Source organism: Vicia villosa, linkage group LG2 (assembly GCF_029867415.1).
Source record: "Vicia villosa cultivar HV-30 ecotype Madison, WI linkage group LG2, Vvil1.0, whole genome shotgun sequence".
Taxonomy (NCBI): Eukaryota; Viridiplantae; Streptophyta; class Magnoliopsida; order Fabales; family Fabaceae; genus Vicia; species Vicia villosa.
Genome location: NC_081181.1, coordinates 161,116,538 through 161,134,254, shown reverse-complemented (window position 1 = coordinate 161,134,254; position 17,717 = coordinate 161,116,538). Strand labels below are relative to the sequence as shown.

General features: G+C 34.9%; 1 protein-coding gene across 1 annotated transcript; it reads left to right on the top strand.

Moving 5' to 3' along the window:
- Positions 1 to 569: 569 nt before the first annotated feature.
- LOC131652765 (uncharacterized) lies at positions 570 to 7,979 on the top strand. The gene is made up of 4 exons (XM_058922722.1): positions 570 to 1,178; positions 2,363 to 2,734; positions 2,823 to 7,195; positions 7,464 to 7,979. The coding sequence occupies exons 1-3, from the start codon at positions 1,068 to 1,070 to the stop codon at positions 7,149 to 7,151; spliced, it is 4,812 nt and encodes a 1,603-aa protein (XP_058778705.1). The 5' UTR covers positions 570 to 1,067; the 3' UTR covers positions 7,152 to 7,195; positions 7,464 to 7,979.
- Positions 7,980 to 17,717: the final 9,738 nt, after the last annotated feature.

Below are 17,717 nucleotides of genomic sequence, written 5' to 3'. Positions count from 1 at the left end.
TCAAAATCATGTCCGCCCCGCCAAGATGGCGGGTTGGCGGGCGGCGGGCTTACCCGCCTATTTTTATTTATATTTTTTTAATAGATTAATATGTTTTTTTTACCTTTTAATTAAACTTTTCACTTATTTTTTAAAACAATTTTTATAAAAGTAATTTTTTAACAAATTTACTCTAAAAAATATTACATATATTTATAAATAAATGTATAAAATGAACCATCAAGAATTACAATTACGAGAGTTAACTAAAAAAATAGTGAGTTTTGGAGGAGGAGCGGGTTTTGGCGAGCGGCGGGCTTTGGCGGGGCGGGTATGGCGGGCGGCGGGTTTTGGCGGGGCGGGCTTTAGCGAGCGGCGAGCCTAGAATCCCAACCCAACCCGCCAAATTTTGGCGGGTGCGCGGGCGGCCCGGCGGGCCCCGGCCCGTTTTGCCACCCCTAATTAAAACTCAACCTCTAATCCAAACATACAAAAAAAAAACTTCAACCATTGTCGTAAATGAAACATAATAGACGACCAAGATTACAATTAACCCAAATAAAAAAACCCAAAAATTTATCTCCGAAAATATTATTATTGTCTCAAAATCTCGGCGTTTCGCGATTCTCACTCTTCTCTCACCCAACCTCAATTTTCTCTCTCTTGTTTCTCTCTTATCATCGTCGCGCTTCCTTCGCAGAAAATCTCTGAGATTTTCGCTATTTCCAGAACGATCAAAAATTCCATCGATCTATACATCACACCCTCACCAACAAACTCAACACAACAAGAATCTTTCCCTTTCTCTTCGGGATTTTTTCCACCATCTCTCTCTTCCTTTTCGCCACATAAGCCCTAGAATTTTTCATTCGTTCACCAACCTTAATCTTATGCTTCCTTTTTGATTCGATCGTTTTTCAATTTGAAATCATGGTGTATTGGAAGAGGAGATCTCGCTTGATCTAGGGTTTCCTCTTTGTATTTTGATTGTGTTTCGAATCTAGGGTTTCGAATTTGGGGGAATTCGATTTCGAATTGATGTTTCTTTTCAGGGACGAAGCTTGGATCGATTCGGAAGATGGAGGATTATGTATGGGTTCGGTCGTGAGAAGTGGAAACACAATCGGCACATGTGGCCTGTACCTTCTAACGCGACCACTGTAGTCACCGTTTCTTCACCGTCGCAATTTATATGCAAAGTATAGCAATCGTTTTCCACTAAAGCTCCTTTTTTTATCGATTCAATTTTCATGGGATTTTGTACTTTGTTTTTTTTCCTTTTCTGATTACAAGATGTTAAACTTAATTGAAATTGAAATTGAGATTCATTAATTCCCAAATCTATCTGCTTTTTGTTGGCTGTGTTTTTGTTTTTTGAGCTGATTTTTATTTTTGATTTTAATGATTCAAGGTTTTTCATTTTGGTTTTACCTCTTTCGCTAGCCTAAAGCTTCATTTAGATGAAAGTATTTGTTCAAAGAAGCAATTATTTTGATTTTAGGGGGAATTTATGACCTCAAGATGTGATTTTCCTTTGAAGTATTTTGGGTCTCATTTCTGTTTGAATGAACAAAACTGGTCAAGCTAAATCCCGGCCTGAGATTTATGTCAAATGTGTCTGATTTAGCTGTTGTTTGCGGAAATTGCAACCGCAATGTCAGTTTTGTATTTTGGGTCTCATTTGTGTTTGGATGAACAAAATGATCACCAGTTTTTTTTTTTAATAAATTCAGCTTGTTATCAAGGAGATTTTTGGTCAAATATGATGTTATTAGCTGTAATCCCAGCTGCGATGCCGGCAAAAGACTTTTTGTTTTTATATTTCCGGTTGTGTTTGTGTGAACAAAAATGTCAACAGTAATTTAGAAATTTCAATTGATATCTCTGGATATCAATTGCTGTTGAAAGTGTTGCCACAATTGCTGTTGCTGATTGGTTTTTGAAAGTTCTTATATTTTTGTTAATGATTCAGTGTTTTTTCTTGAGCGTTATCTCTAATGGAACTGTGTTCTGATGGTTGATCTGATTGCATGTTGAGCATCAATTTATTTCTAACATTTGTAAATCATTTATGATTGTCATCTTATTCTTTTTAATGAATATCGATTATGTGGCCCAAACCATCAAAACGAAATCTATTATGGTTGCATCATATTCCTAATTACTATTTATACATGACCGTCTATGTTTCTCTTAATGAGTTTGCATACAGTTTTTATGGTTTAATTGATTTTTCTGTGCTTATTAGATTAGTATATAAGTTTCCGGTACTGATTTTCACTAATTTGTTTAATTGCTTCATATTTCTTGTCATCTTCCCTTTTGTCGCCTTTCTTCCTGAATATCTTTTGACTTAATTAATTGTAATGGTTATTATTTGTAGGATGGACGCAAGATTCGTGTTGGTGACTGTGCACTTTTCAAACCACCCCAGGACTCCCCTCCTTTTATTGGAATAATTCGCAAGTTAACATTCGATAAAGAAGAAAGTCCAACTTTAGAAGTGAATTGGTTTTACCGACCTGCTGATTTGAATCTCTCTAAAGGGATTGTGCTGGAAGCTGCACCAAACGAAGTGTTCTACTCCTTTCACAAGGATGAGATACATGCTGCATCATTACTCCATCCTTGTAAAGTCGCATTTCTCCGTAAAGGTGTTGAACTTCCTTCAGGGATATCCGCATTTGTTTGTAGGCGAGTGTATGACATTGACAACAATTGTTTACGGTGGCTAACCGATAAGGACTACATTAATGTTAGTCTTCATATATATTTTATTTTCTTTCACAATTGTTTCTGTGTAATTGTATATTAATTAGTTTGTGATCTTTCAATGAATTCAGGAACAGCAGGAAGAAGTTTACCAGCTTTTAGATAAGACAAAACTAGAAATGCATGGGGCTGTGCAGTCAGGAGGCCGTTCTCCAAAACCCTTGAATGGTCCAACGTCAACACAGTCATTGAAATCTAGTTCTGATAACATTCAAAATAGTTCTTCCTTTGGTGTACAGGGTAAGGGAAAAAAGAGAGAAAGAGGTGATCAGGGATCTGATTCATCAAAAAAAGAGCGATTATTTAAAGTAGAAGATGGAGATTCTGGTCACTTTAGACCGGAGAGCATGCTAAGGTCTGAGATTGCTAAAATCACTGATAATAAAGGTGGGCTTGTGGACTCTGACGGGGTTAAAAGACTTGTGCAACTCATGCAACCTGACAGTGCTGATAAAAAAATAGATTTGGCTGGGCGAATAATGCTTGTGGACGTAATATCACTCACAGAGCGGTATGACTGTCTTTGCTGGTTCGTACAGATTCGCGGTTTGCCTGTGTTAGATGAATGGCTGCAGGAGGTCCATAAGGGCAAAATTGGCGATGGTAATGTCGATAAGTCTGAAGAGTTTTTGTTAGCTTTACTTCGTGCATTAGATAATCTTCCTGTGAACCTTCATGCACTACAAACCTGTAATGTTGGAAAATCTGTTAATAATTTACGTAGCCACAAAAATTCTGAAATTCAGAGGAAAGCCAGGACTTTGGTGGACACATGGAAGAAGCGTGTTGAAGCTGAAATGAATATGACTGATACAAAAACTGGTTCGACCCGTGCTGTTTCTTGGCCTGCAAAGCCAGCACCATCAGATGTTTCTCACTCTGGAAATAGGAAAACTGGAGGATCCTCTGAGAATGTTGCAAAGAGCTCTGCTATTCAACCTTCAACATCCAAAAATTCCCAATCTAAACTTAATTCTGGAGAAGTAGCATCGAAGTTTTCTTCATCCCCTGGCTCAACCAAATCGGCGACTGCCTCAGTATGCAGCAACTCAAAAGATCAAAATGTTAAACTTGTTGTTTGTGCAACGTCAGATCTACCTCTGACACCTATCAAGGAGGAGAGGAGCAGCAGTTCTAGTCAATCTCAAAACAACAGCAGATCTTGTTCTACTGAACATGCAAAGGCTTTCGGTTCCTGCCGGGAAGATGCAAAGAGCTCCACTGCAGTGTCAATGGGTGTGAACAAAGTACCTGGTGGTGCATCCCGATCTCGGAAGTCGAGTAATGGTGTACATGGAGCTGGTGTTGCTGTAGTTCAGAAGGATCATAATTCTGTCAAGAACTCAGCAAGAAATTCACCTTCTGATAAAGTTTCCCCATCACGAATGTCCCATGAAAAACCACCAGATCAGCCCCTTACTGATCAAGGGCATAACCAGCGACTGATTCTCAGGTTGCCTAACACCGGCCGCAGTCCTTCAAGGGGAGCTAGCGGGGGTGCTTTTGAAGAAGCTGCTTTTGCATGTGGCAAAACCTCACCTCCTGCCGACAACAAGAAGGAGAACCAGGACAGGAGAGTTAAAGCTAAAATTGATTGTTTACAGACCCATGTGTCAAATGTGATAAATGATGCATCCAATGCTAATGACACTACTGGTTGTGATGAAGCTAAGGGCTCTCCGTCGGTGGGTGAGCGATGTAGGGTTAATGATGATGGTGATAAAGCAGCAGAAATACCAAAAACATGTTCTTCAACTGGATTTGTTTCCAGATCAGGGCAGACTTATGATGCTTCTTTAAGCCCCATGAATGCATTAGTTGAGAGCTGTGTGAAATTTTCAGAAGCAAGTACCTCCGTGTCCCCTGGAGATGATGGGATGAATCTGCTTGCTTCCGTGGCTGCAGGAGAAATGTCCAGATCTGAAAACGTTTCGCCTCTGCCTTCACCCGAGAGGAAGTCTCCTGCAGCTGATGAATTAAGCTCAGAAAATGATTCCAAGTTAAGACATTCTCTTGAAGGAGTTGCTCGCACTCTTGGACAGTCTGATGGTGGGGTTACTGGAGAGCATACTCGGAATACTGTGGAGCCAGTGCAATTCAAAAAGGATTCTAGGCATCCTGTGATGACAATACCGCATGATTTTTCAGATGGTGAAGCCGTTTCATCTAGCCGTCTGGAGAAAACTGGTGACAGCAAAACTCAAATAAATTTCTCTACTACAGATGCGATACAAAATGCTGAAGTTCCATGCTTACGACCAGATACCAAAGGGGAGACTTCTGAAACTGTGTTTCCAGGTAGAAAGGAGACTCATGCAGAAGTTGAAGGAGCAGAGCGTTTTCAGGAGCAGAGGGAATCAGGAGCTCAATGGGCTAAAAACTGCAGTAGTTCTAGCTCTAAATTGAAGTCGGGGACTTCCTCATTTGATGATGATCAGAAGATTTCTAACATGGTTGGCGGTATTGCAGAGCACGAAAAAATGTTGGTTTCAGAAACAGTTGCAAGTGGTATGAATGAAAATGATCAAGGTAAAAGATCCCCCGAGTTATCTTCAGGCGCAGATAGTAAGACCCAGATCGGTGCAGATAAAGTGACAGGTATTGTTATGCCTGTGCAAAAAGGCTCACCAGTTACAGATAACTGCGAGTCTATTGATATAAAAAGGGAGTCACCTTCTTCTGGTAATGCTTTGACGGTAGCCAGGGATGAAAATGATAATCGTGTGATGCCAGTTGATATTAAGCCTGATGTAAAACGAATGGATCTGGATTCAGCAGTTGCAGATGATGTTAATGAACGTTCTGAAGAGAATTTTGGTAGAAAAGAGGTTATTGGCTCTGGTTCATTAGCTCACCCAGATTTACCAATTCCTGTAAAAGAGAACGAAGATCCGAAACCATGTGATTCTAATCTTGAAAGAAAGAAATCTGTAGTTGCTGAGGAGTTGATTGCAGGCAATGCTAATCCATCCCCAATTGCTTCTACTTCTGATGCAGCTGTAAAACTGGACTTTGATTTAAATGAGGGATACCCTGTTGAGGATGTAGGCCAGGGGGATATTGTTAGACCGGAAGAACCTATCAGTTCATCTGCAGTTCATGTTCCTTGCCCATTGCCTTTTCCCATTCCTTCCCTCTCTGGGGCCTTCCATGCTTCAATTACAGTAGCTTCTGCTGCCAAAGGACCGGTTGTTCCGCCAGAAAATCCATTGCGAAGTAAGGGCGAACTTGGGTGGAAAGGGTCAGCTGCTACAAGTGCATTCCGGCCAGCTGAACCTAGGAAAAATGCTGAGATGCTATCAAATACTGTTGATATTCCATCAGTCGACACCACCTCAGTCAAACAAGACCGTGCACCCTTAGATTTTGATTTAAATGTGGCAGATGAAATCAGTTTTGAGGATGTTGCTTACCGGGGTTCCTTAGAGTCCGGTACTCATGACCGCAGCTCTGTGGGATTTGATCTTGATCTAAACAGGTTAGACGAGACTCCTGAAGCTGGATCTTTCTCTATGGGTAAAATGGATATTCCTTTACCAAGTAAACAACCTTCATTGTCCAGTGGGTTATCTAATGGTGGAAGTGTCTCCAGAGACTTCGATTTAAATAATGGACCAGGCCTTGATGAAGTTAGCACCGAAGTCCCAACTCGCACTCTGCAGATGAAAAGTACTATCCCATTTTCAAGTTCTGTTCATGGCACCAGAACAAATAATGCAGAATTTGGAAATTATTCTTCATGGTTTCCTCCGGGCAATTCGTATTCTGCAATTACTGTCCCACCAATTCTGACTGGTCGAGGGGAGCAGAGTTATGTTGGCGGTTCTGGGACACAGCGCATCATAGGTTCCACAGGTAGCACGCCTTTTAGTCCTGAAATTTACAGAGGGCCGGTGCTCTCATCCTCTCCAGCTGTTGCATATCCACCTTCTACTCCCTTTCCATATCCAGGATTTCCATTTGAAACCAATTTTCCGTTATCTTCAAATGCCTTTTCTGGTTGTTCAACACCATTTATGGATTCAACAAACGTGCCCGGACTTTGCTTTCCTACCATGCCCTCACAGCCCATTGGGCCTGGTGGCGTTGTCTCATCTACATATCCCCGTCCCTATGTTATGAGTCTTCCCGGTGGTACAAGCAATGTAATTCCCGACAGCAGAAAATGGGGTAGTCAGAGTCTGGATCTTAATTCAGGCCCTGGTGTTACAGATACCGAGCGCAGAGATGACAGATTGCCTTCAGGATTGAGACAGATGCCTGTCCCCAGTCAACAACAAGCCTTGATGGAGGATCACTTGAAGATGTTTCAGATGGCCGGTGCATTAAAAAGAAAAGAACCTGATGGTGGTTGGGATGGAACTGATCGATTCAGTTACAAACATCCCTCATGGCAATAGGATGATGGCTCTTCAAAGCAATTTATTTAAGAAATCAGCCTCTTGTAAGCCATCTGACCCTGTCAACCCTTTAAATTTATTTTCAAAACCTTGATCCTAAACATAGTTTGCTTGTCTTTTCGAATTGGGGGATTTTGTTGTGTACCAAGCATATTTTTAATTGGGTCAACAATCTTGTATTCAAGATGCGTCTCTTTTCTGCTTCCTTCTTTTATACTTCAGATTTGTTTGCATATTTCTGATTGTTCTGTTTTGGTAATATTTAAAAAACTTTTAATGTATTGAAGCCTTAACTCTTCTGTCTATATGCAGCTTTTATGGAGTGTCAAAAAATGGGGAATTTATGAGTGATGCTACCCGTGCTGCTGATGTGCTTAAAGTGATCAGATCCTACAATTGCGGTTATTTTGTGCTAATCTGGTCACACAGATTGCCCCTTGAAGATGAGTTTTGTTTTCCTGTGTAGATATCTAACTGAAACATCAGATGTGATAATATGCGCCCGCCTAGAATCAGAAATTGGCATAGAAGTGTTTGACTGTTACTTTTCTGCAACACTGAGCCCAATCCATTCTCAAACATTTGGAAGGAGAGGATTGGATGTATGAACTGAACTGGCTAGGCTTGAAGCCAGTTTGGCTTGTTGAAATCAATTTTTTTTCAACTTTTGTTACATATATAGTTATTGCCCGGTAGTCATGACTTGCGAATTTTGTTACTTATCAGTATCACATTCTGGTTATTATTGATATATGCACAGGTTAGCCACCATGTACAATTTGTCACTTCTCCCACTTAATGTTATTACATGGCTGTGCTGTTGCATCATTTTTCTTTTGGGTATCATTACTGGAACTGCTACGAAATCCCTTTAAATTTGTCCTGCTTTAGGACATGGCTGCCCTTAAATATTTTTAGTGAATGCGTATGTACAAGCGTTTTGCTAGTTTTTACTGAAATTATGTTGCAAAAAACAACCACACGAACTCATCACAAATAACGTGATAAGTTTAGTTCTCGTTCTGTTAATCTAATAATCTCTGAATGGTGGTTGTTTTCAAGATTTTATGATATGCCTATATAAACTTCTGTCTGAAGAATAACATAACATAGATCTTATGTTTATAAAGTAATTGGATCCAAATAGTTGCTGTCGAAATGTAAGCTTGTGATTGTCATATGTTGGCCCTAATAGTTTCTAGAGCTCTTATCTTTTGAAACACGATTTTATCATTAGCTAAAAGTAACAACAATATGGTTTCCTTGATAAGGTTTGTATGTTTGGATGAAATTATGTTTTTTGGGAGCTACCAAGACTTGCAGAAAAAATATTAAAAAAATGCATGTTTTTCATGAAAAACAAAGCAAAAGTTGTTCAATGTTTAGAAGAGAGAAAACGACCTTTGGTTATATAGGCGATAATGCATTTTCAAATTTAAAAGCAAGCACCAACATGTTAAGTAGAGAGGGATTGAGGTAAATAGAAATTGAAATGATCCAAATCTGAGTATAATTCATACTAGGTACAATTTTGTTTATAATGTTTTGTAGTTTGTATCTTATTCTTGTATTTATTGTAATTTAGTCCATTTGTCTCCTTCCATATTATATGAAGTCTTTTACTTGTATATATTTTTTTCAAAAATATAAAACAGTTTAAAACAATTTCATATCTCAAAACTATCAAGATTCAAACATTTTATAGGAATGTAATTAAATTTTAAGATTTTAAAAGTAAATGTTAGAAAAATATTTGAACTATAAAATGAAATAAGGTTTTTATAATTTTTTTTTGAAATGCAGCCTCGTACCATTTTCAAAATGGTGCTTTTGACTTGTGGGTTGTGGCAATATCTTTGGTGTCTGTCACAATCCACCAAGTGGAAATGGAAAAGACACTGCACTGCATGACATTAAAAAATCAAAAGAATGTCCGCTAAAAAAAAATCTCTGATCCTATTTTTTTATTGAAAAAAGGCCTGCAAAGTGCAAACTGTTACCCATGTTGTCAGCACTCTGCAAGAATTTCCATCATCAATATTAAATATTTTATTATAATAATATATTAATAATACTAGTATAATATAGGGAAAATCAAATTGACAACTAATTATATCTCCCATATTATCATCCATTGAATTTTTACCTATTATGTAATGTTAAAAGTTGGGCGGAGCTATATTTGTCAAATCTAAGTTTAATAAAAATTATAAAGTTTAAGTCTAAGTTTAATAAAAATTATAAAGTTTAAGTCTAAGTTTAGATAATTTTTTTATTGACCCCTGTCTTTTTGTCACCCGCGGCTAAAAATAAAAAATACTCCTATTTCAAAAATGTATTTTTGAAATAATTTTTTTTTTAAAAAATTTTCTCAGAATTTGGAAATGTACTTCCGAAAACATGAAATAGGAATATTTTTGGAGATGCATTTCCGAAAACATCCATTTTTTTTGGTGTTTTGGAAGTATATTTCCGAAAAAGAACATCCTCCCATTTATGATTTTGATATAAAAATTAATTGTTTTAACTAAGTAAAGAATATATTATAAAATATAATAAAAATATGTTATGGAATGTCACTATCTCTAAATATCATGCTAAATCTTGAAATATAATTTAGTGTATCTTTATTTTTATAATCATAAAAATTGATTTTAGAATAAATTGATTTTAGAATAAATTGATTTATTTCTATTAAAAATTAGTTGAAGTTAAAATGATTTATGTTTAATACATTTTTATAAAATAAATTAAAGAATAAATTTCAATATAATTATCTTGTTTAAATTCAAAAACTTAAATATTTTTTTAACTTCAAATAAAATCAATTCTAAAAATATAATTAATTAAATTTATTGAAAAACGAAACACATTCTAATTAATTTATAATTCTAAAATTATTTTCACCTCTTTCAAAATAATAAATAAATAAATAACAAATATAAACATAAACATAAACTTATAGTCAATTTAGATATTGTATCATGTTATATATTACTTTGGAAATGCATTTCCGAAATAGAGGTATTTAGGAGTTTTCGCCGGAGATCACCTCCGTAGGGGGTCAATAAAGAAATTCTCTAAGTATATCCTGTAGTTTATCACAGACTTATTTTTAAGTCTTAACTTGGTCTTTTCAAAGATTTATTTGGCCCAATAGGCTACATAAAAGTTTATTTTATTTGAACATTTATAATAAGTGATTCAACTAATGCTTAAATCGATTAACAAATTAAAATATCAATGAGACTAAATATTTATTAGCATTTACTTATTTAAGTTTACCTATTAACATAAGTTTTGGGATATTATTTGTTTAAGAGAACTTATAAAAACAACTAATGACATTACTCATAAACTTTTTTCACCTTATTTTCACAAATTCTTCAAGATAATTAGATTTATTTTTGTATTTTATTTCTAAGTATAAATAAAATATAATAATAATAATAATAAATTTATACTTATTTATTTAAATAAGTCGGTATGATAGATATAAAATACTTTTTTATGGCCTGTGGCTTGCTTTTTTAATTAATAGGCTTATAAAAAGCTTATGCTTTTTTTACTTAAAAAAAATCAAATTCAACGTAAATCTGTGTAGGCTAAGCTGTAGGTGTTTGTTAGTTGATGTGACATATTTTCACCCTAGTTATATATGTACACTTTCGTTAAAAAAGGTTTAAAGTTTATAGGTGAAAAGTTGAAGTTTTATTCTTTTAAATAAACCTAATTACAATTTATAAATTCTAAAGTTTTTAGTTACTGTATTTTTTTTTTGGTTTATCATGTTACATGATCAGTTGAGGTTGAATTAATTTATTGCTAGTAAATATATTTCTATTTAGTAAATTTATATAGTTAAATATGTTTCTTATCAATAGTTTTAAAATAACATAATAATATTAAAGTGTTTGATAATATTATTTTTTTAAAAAGAAAATAGCATGAAGATGTTGGTACCGTAACGACTTGAAATCTCATGTTCTATGCAAGCCTGACCCAATTTTTATATGGGCTAAATGTTTGCTTTTTATGGTCCAGTTTAATTTAAGAATAGTGAATTTCTTTTTTGCACTATGTTATCTGTTAAACACCCCTGACGAAATGTCAAAAAATCTTTTATTTTTCTATCGTAGATATATCTTTGAATGCACAATTATTTGAATGCACACTTTTCTTATAAGTATTTTAAGCACTTTTAAATATGTCTTAGAGTTGGAACGCAAGAATACCCAAAGGAAAATTCAATCTTTTATTGAGTTTACGCAAGACCGATGGAAACTCGAATGTAGCAAAGGGTGTCTGGAATTTTTGGTGAAGAAAGTGTATATTTTATTGTGACCCTTGATGAAACAACACCCTTTCAGCAACACATTTACCAAAAGGTGTATTGTTTCGCCTACATCAACAATTATCGAATGTTGTATTGTTTTGTATTCTGCAATACTTTACGGAGTGTTGTCTATTTTTGAATTCAAAATACTGCCTACTGCAACATTTCACTAAGTGTGACCTATTTTCAAAACAAATTTCACATGCATATTTTCTTGTCATTATAGAACACCCGGTGATGATTATTTGTTATTAACTATTAATAATTTATAACAATCCCCACTTGTTCAAATAATGACAAGATCAATTCTAAAAAAAGAGAAACAAAGAATGTTAATACAGTTAGGTATCTTTCGATTTAAAACTTAACCTTAGTATAAACAACGTAAAGTCTAATCGAAAATGTAGGTAGAAATGCTTTAAAATCATTAATCCATGTGAATAGACCGGCATTACCTTACGCACATTCGTTAAAGGTTCTTCGCCTACATTTCTCGCCTAGCACTTATTTATGGCCATATGCTTTCATGTTTCATGAATTTTTTTTGTGAGAGAAACTTCAACTCTCACTTTGAGACGGCACCATCTCGAAATTCACATAGGTGAAGTTCATATTATGTCTTTTTCTATAAGACACGTATCCTTGGTATTGAACTTCATTAAGAGTTTAAAAGAAAAACTCAACCCTCAATTTTAAGGTCAACATTATTAGGAAATGTTCGCCAATCATCCAAATCAACGACTTATTGTTATCCATTGAATCTTGAAGTTAATGTTCAGTTAACGTAAGATTGGATTGTCGCCGCTTTTGGAACTCTTACTCTAGGAATTTTAACCCCACACCTCTTGAGGTTGTTTTTACTAAGTCTCGGCTTAGTAAATGGATCGACCAAATTATAGCTAGTTTGTATATAAATGAGTAAATTTTTTTCCATTCTTAATCAATTTTCTCACAAAATAATGTCTAAGTCCTATGTGTTTAGACTTTTCCATTATACACTTCGCTGAACGCTCTAAATAAAATGGCCTGACTATCGCAACGTGTCAACACCTTTGAAACATTGTCTTTAGCCAATGAAACTTCCAACAAAAGATCCCTCAACCATTCAAATTGTTGACCAGCGGAAGCGATATCCATAAACTTTGATTCCATGGTTTAAAAAGTGATGCATGTTTATTTCTTTCTCATCCAAGAAATTAGATCTCATCTAGTGTAAATATTCACTAATTTGTAAATTTATGATCTCCAACACTCGATATCCAACTCACATTGGTATATCCTTCTAATATGGCAAGAAACCTACCATAATGGAGGTCAAGATTTTGGTTTTTAAAAGATAATCGAAAATCCTTGTGATGGCCTTCCAATGCTCTCCATTTAGATGGCTAGTAAATCTACTCATTTAATGACTGCAAATGCTATGTCCAATATAGTTCATTGCTTTAGAAAACCAATTTCACTTGTGTATTCTAATATGGCCACAACTCTTCCATCTTCATGTTGGCACTAAGATCAAATTGAATATTCACTTTCTTGAAACGTAACAATTAGAACTTATCAAGAACTTTCTCAACAAAGTGTGTTTGATTAAGTTCATAACACCCACTATTTTGCATCATTTTGATCCCCCAAAGAGTGTCAACTAGTCCAAGATCTTTCATCTTGAATGTGGAAGTTTTCTCTATATAGTGTGTTTGACTATGTTTTTAACCTCCACTCATTCACTTTACTTTGATCGAAAAAAGGGTGTCCACTATTTCAAGATCTTTGCATCTTGAATGTGGAATCTAGAAACATATTTCTTTCTAAGATTTCATTCATCTAGTTGATAATGATCAACATATAATACACATAGAGACAAAGAGATATCACAATATTCTCACACAACTTTGTGTACAAACACTTGTCACAAGAATTAGGTGAAAAAGATTTTAGATGATCATGTATGATGATGTAAGAAGGTTTTAGATGAAGTAAGATATAAAATAATGAGAAATTTAAAATTATATAGTATGAATTGAAATGAGTACCTTGGTTATGTTCACTTCTTTCAAATCTTCACTTGAATTTTTATGTTTATCCTTCTTGATAAACTTTATCATTGTTGTGCATGACATTTTTATCCTTTCTTCTTTGATCATATTTGTCTTCATCAAAACTGAACTAGATATAAGACATATTCTTCACATTCTCCCCCTTTTTGATGACGACAAACTCTTTGAATTCTTGTTTGATAAGAATGAAAAGTCCCTCCCTAAGTTGTGTGTCTCCCTTTAGTTGGTGAATCTTGCAATGACAAAGTCAAACTTTTGATGTTGTTAGTTCCGTGGTTTTGTGATTGGCATAATTTTTTTAAAACATGGTTCTTAACTGATACTAAGCAAGATGTTGAAACATCTTGTCCTAATGTCATAACAGGTTCAACTATTATGTCTTTTGACAAATATTTTTCCAGATGTTGTGACATTCTATATCAGAACATCCTGACAGTTTATACGGGTTTTTAATCCTTCAAAGATTTGATAGAAAAATAATCAAAGAGTTTTAGGAAAAATGCATATTTATTTTGGTTTTTAGAAAAAGAATCTTTGAAACCTTTTTTATAAAACTAAGATCTGATTTGATTTGTTTTGTTCCTATTTGTGTGAAGTTCTTGCAGTTGTTTCAGAAAGGAGAATAATGGATTTTATTCAGATGTTTAAGTCCATATTGCAAGAGTCTATAAATAGAGACTTGTTAAACCTATTTTTGCAAGTATTCACATAAGGGAAACCGTGGGTGCAATAAGGGTTTAGGTTTTGAAGGGAGTTTAAGTTTTCCGTGTGTTCTTTCTTTGGGTCACTCATGTATCTTCTGATACATTGAGGTGGACGTATGTTATCACTCTTGAAGCTTTTAAGAAATAAAGTTAAGTATTTTTCTTGATCAAAGCTTTTAAGCAAGATCAAGTATTGTTCTCAGTTGAGGTTCTTGACTAAGTATTGTTTATTTGAAAGTGTAATATTTTTTTTCCTCTGGTCATAGGGTGCGTGACTGCTTTTACCATTGCGTTGATTGGAAGTGAGATGTCAATTCCTCATATCTAGATGTTGATTTCTAGGTAGAAGTTGCACTGGATAGGGATTAGGAGATAAGTTGTAAACTAGGACTATATAGGCGTTGAACTGATACTGCTAATAGTGGATTTCCTTCATGGCTTAGTAACCCTCAGATTAGGCGTTGTTTCACTGAACTGGGTTAACAATTTCCTGTGTTATTTATCATTCTGCATTTAAGTTTTGAGTTTTTATAATTGTGCTGTCAACCAGCAAACGTTATAACATATGTCTTGGTATTGTGTGTTGTTAGGACATCTATCTTGACATCTGTTGTATATGTGCCAGAATTTCAATCGATATCAAAGTAGGCACCCTATTCTGTTTATTGGGTGAGCTCCAGGGAGAATATTTTCTGGTACTATGGATAAAGAAGGAGGATACAACAACATATCACCTCTGTAGGATGGTTCGAATTATGACTGAGTTGGAAGTAATTTTGATGTACAACTTGATTTAGTATTAGTAGTGTGTGGTTTTTGAAGAATGTATATTTTTTTCTCACTACTACAAAAACTCTTTTAATCTTGAATACGAAATTGATATAACCTTGGTTATAGAGGCGAAATAACGAATATAGTCATAATAACTTGCCACTTAACCCCTCAGTTTTTGAGGCGATAGTTGAATTGGTCGTTGATTCGATCACCATCAATAGTTTTTTATATTTTCAAAATTAGCGTCACTTACCTCTAGGTTTATGACCAAAACTGAGGGGAAATAATTTTTAAAAAAATTACATTGTTGACACAGAATATTAATAAATTAATTTGTATATAAACTAATTTATATTAACAGTTTAGAGAAATTTGGATTGCCTTGTAATAATCCACGTGTAGATCCTTAGGTGATTTGTTACGAGACCTTTAGGAAAATATGTTTTGATGTTTTTGATCTTAAATATATTTAATTTCACTCTGAAAGTAGGAATGAAATGGATATAACCTATACACTGAAAGGGTGTAGTACGATATTGGAATTAGAAACACTGAATTGTCAGATTCAGGCGAAGAAAGTGTCTCAACTATTCAACATATAAAATATTTTTTGATTAATAGTTGCTCTGAAAAATGGACTATGATCAATTAGACTACACTGGCGAAAATGGGTAGCATATTTGATAAGAGCAAGACAACACGCTGATGAAAGTGAGTGTTCTCTACCCTTTTTATTTTTCTACAAAATTAGTTGTATTCTCGTAACAAAAGTAAGGTTTGCAAGAGAATTAAAGGCATGAATCAATCCTAAACTCTCATTGTTTTACTTATTTTATTTTCAAATGCAAAAACCGGTCACAAACTAATTTTTAATTGTTTTAGCTTTACACCGATATGATAGAAATTGATATTCAAACAATTGGTCTCTGAACATCGACATACTATTTTACTACTTCCCAATACCGTATACTTGAGGTATGTCAATACTTCTCAAATCTATTAATATATTTAATTTAAGAAATCACATTATTGTTTTGAGTACTCAATTACTCAAAATATAAAAGACTAATATATTTAAATTAAATCTACAAGTTAAGTGATAAATATAAATAACTAACTTATTTTGACAAAATATTAAAGATTGACTTGAGAATATTATATTATTATTTACAAGTTTCATTAAATATCAACAATAAGAGTTCACTTAATAATAAAAGAGAACTTTCAGATGACGAAACGAGGGCGCGGGTGGTCGAATACTACGGCGCCTTCATCACCAATGAGCCATCCTCTCTCAGAGACTCAACCGGATGTGGAGAACGTGATTAAAAGCATGGTAACTGGAGAATCAAGTATCAAAGGTGAGAAGAAGAACAATGATGTGATTTATGCGAAAACCTTAACGGAAATGATGAAGAAGGCGTCGGAGAAACGAAAACTCTGGGTTGATATTCTGAGCGATAATCGCAATCCACCGAAAGGAAGGACTATGAAGTATGGTGTGCCCTAACTGATGAACGGTGAAGTGGAGATTGAAATTGAACAAGATGACATAGAATCAAAAATTCAATTATGGGATAATGCTATGATTGTGTATGTGATGGGTGATGATCTGAGTATGAACACGATGAAGACATGGAACTTTGTGAAGATTCCCGATCTGTTTACCACAATAAAGGCTACTTCCTACTCCGATTCAATTATCACGCAGATATGGATGCTGTTATGATGAAAGGACCATACACCATCAAAAATAGATCTATGATCTTGAAGGAATGACGACCTTATTTCAATTTGAGAAATGATTTTCTTAGAACCTTACCAATTTGGGTTAAAATTCCCCAACTCCCCTCCATATTTGGGGTGCATAGAGTCTAAATAAGATTGGGAGCACGATTAGAAACCCTATGGTGACTGATGAGTGCACGACAGACAAACTCAGAGTGTCGTATGCTAGAATTTTGGTAAAAGTGGACATAACGCAGAAATTGGTAAAAGTGATCACCATTAAGGACTGTGAAGTTAGGAAACCTAAGAAGGCCGTTTAATATGAATGGAACCCCGTGTTTTGTGAGAAATGCCAAAAAGTGGGACATCAATGTGGAGTTATGGCTAAAATTCAGCAATGGAGACTGAAGCAAAAGCCTCTAGAACCTACAAAGGAATCAACACCTCCTCTGACGCCAAAAGAGAATGTTATTCAAAACAATGATGCTGGGCATAGGGAGTGGACTAAGGCGACAAGAGCTATAAGAGATTGAGGTTAAGGTATAGTTTCTATTAGAGCTACTTCTGATGTTCACTATGATAATTGATTTAAGGCACTTTAGGTTTTGAATGAACCTCTTTTTGCCATAGGAAAGTGATCATGACTGTCTCATAGAACTTAAGGGGGCTCAATAAAGTGAGAAAGCTAAGGGATATTAGCTCCCGTCTCCTTAAGCTTAAGCCTACAATTGTTGTCTTGATTGAAACTAGAGTAAAGAATAATAAAGCTGAAAGTATCAGAGATAAGCTTCACCTCCCTAATAACTTTTTGGATAACTACCTTAACCATGAGAATGGAAGGCTTTGGATTGAGTGGGACAATACAAAGTTGAGATTAAGAAGGTGCAAAGTTCTAGTCAGTATATTTATTGTGGTGTCTTTGATGTCAATGATGGGTTTAAATATTGGCTAACAACTGTATATGTTCATA

What these genes read in the sequence shown, in the direction of transcription:
- LOC131652765 (XM_058922722.1), top strand. Translation starts at nt 1,068, where the DNA reads ATGTATGGGTTCGGTCGTGAGAAGTGGAAACACAATCGGCACATGTGG. An exon ending in CGTCGCAATTTATATGCAAA is followed by an intron (nt 1,179 to 2,362) that starts GTATAGCAATCG and finishes TATTATTTGTAG; the next exon opens with GATGGACGCAAGATTCGTGT. An exon ending in CCGATAAGGACTACATTAAT is followed by an intron (nt 2,735 to 2,822) that starts GTTAGTCTTCAT and finishes CAATGAATTCAG; the next exon opens with GAACAGCAGGAAGAAGTTTA.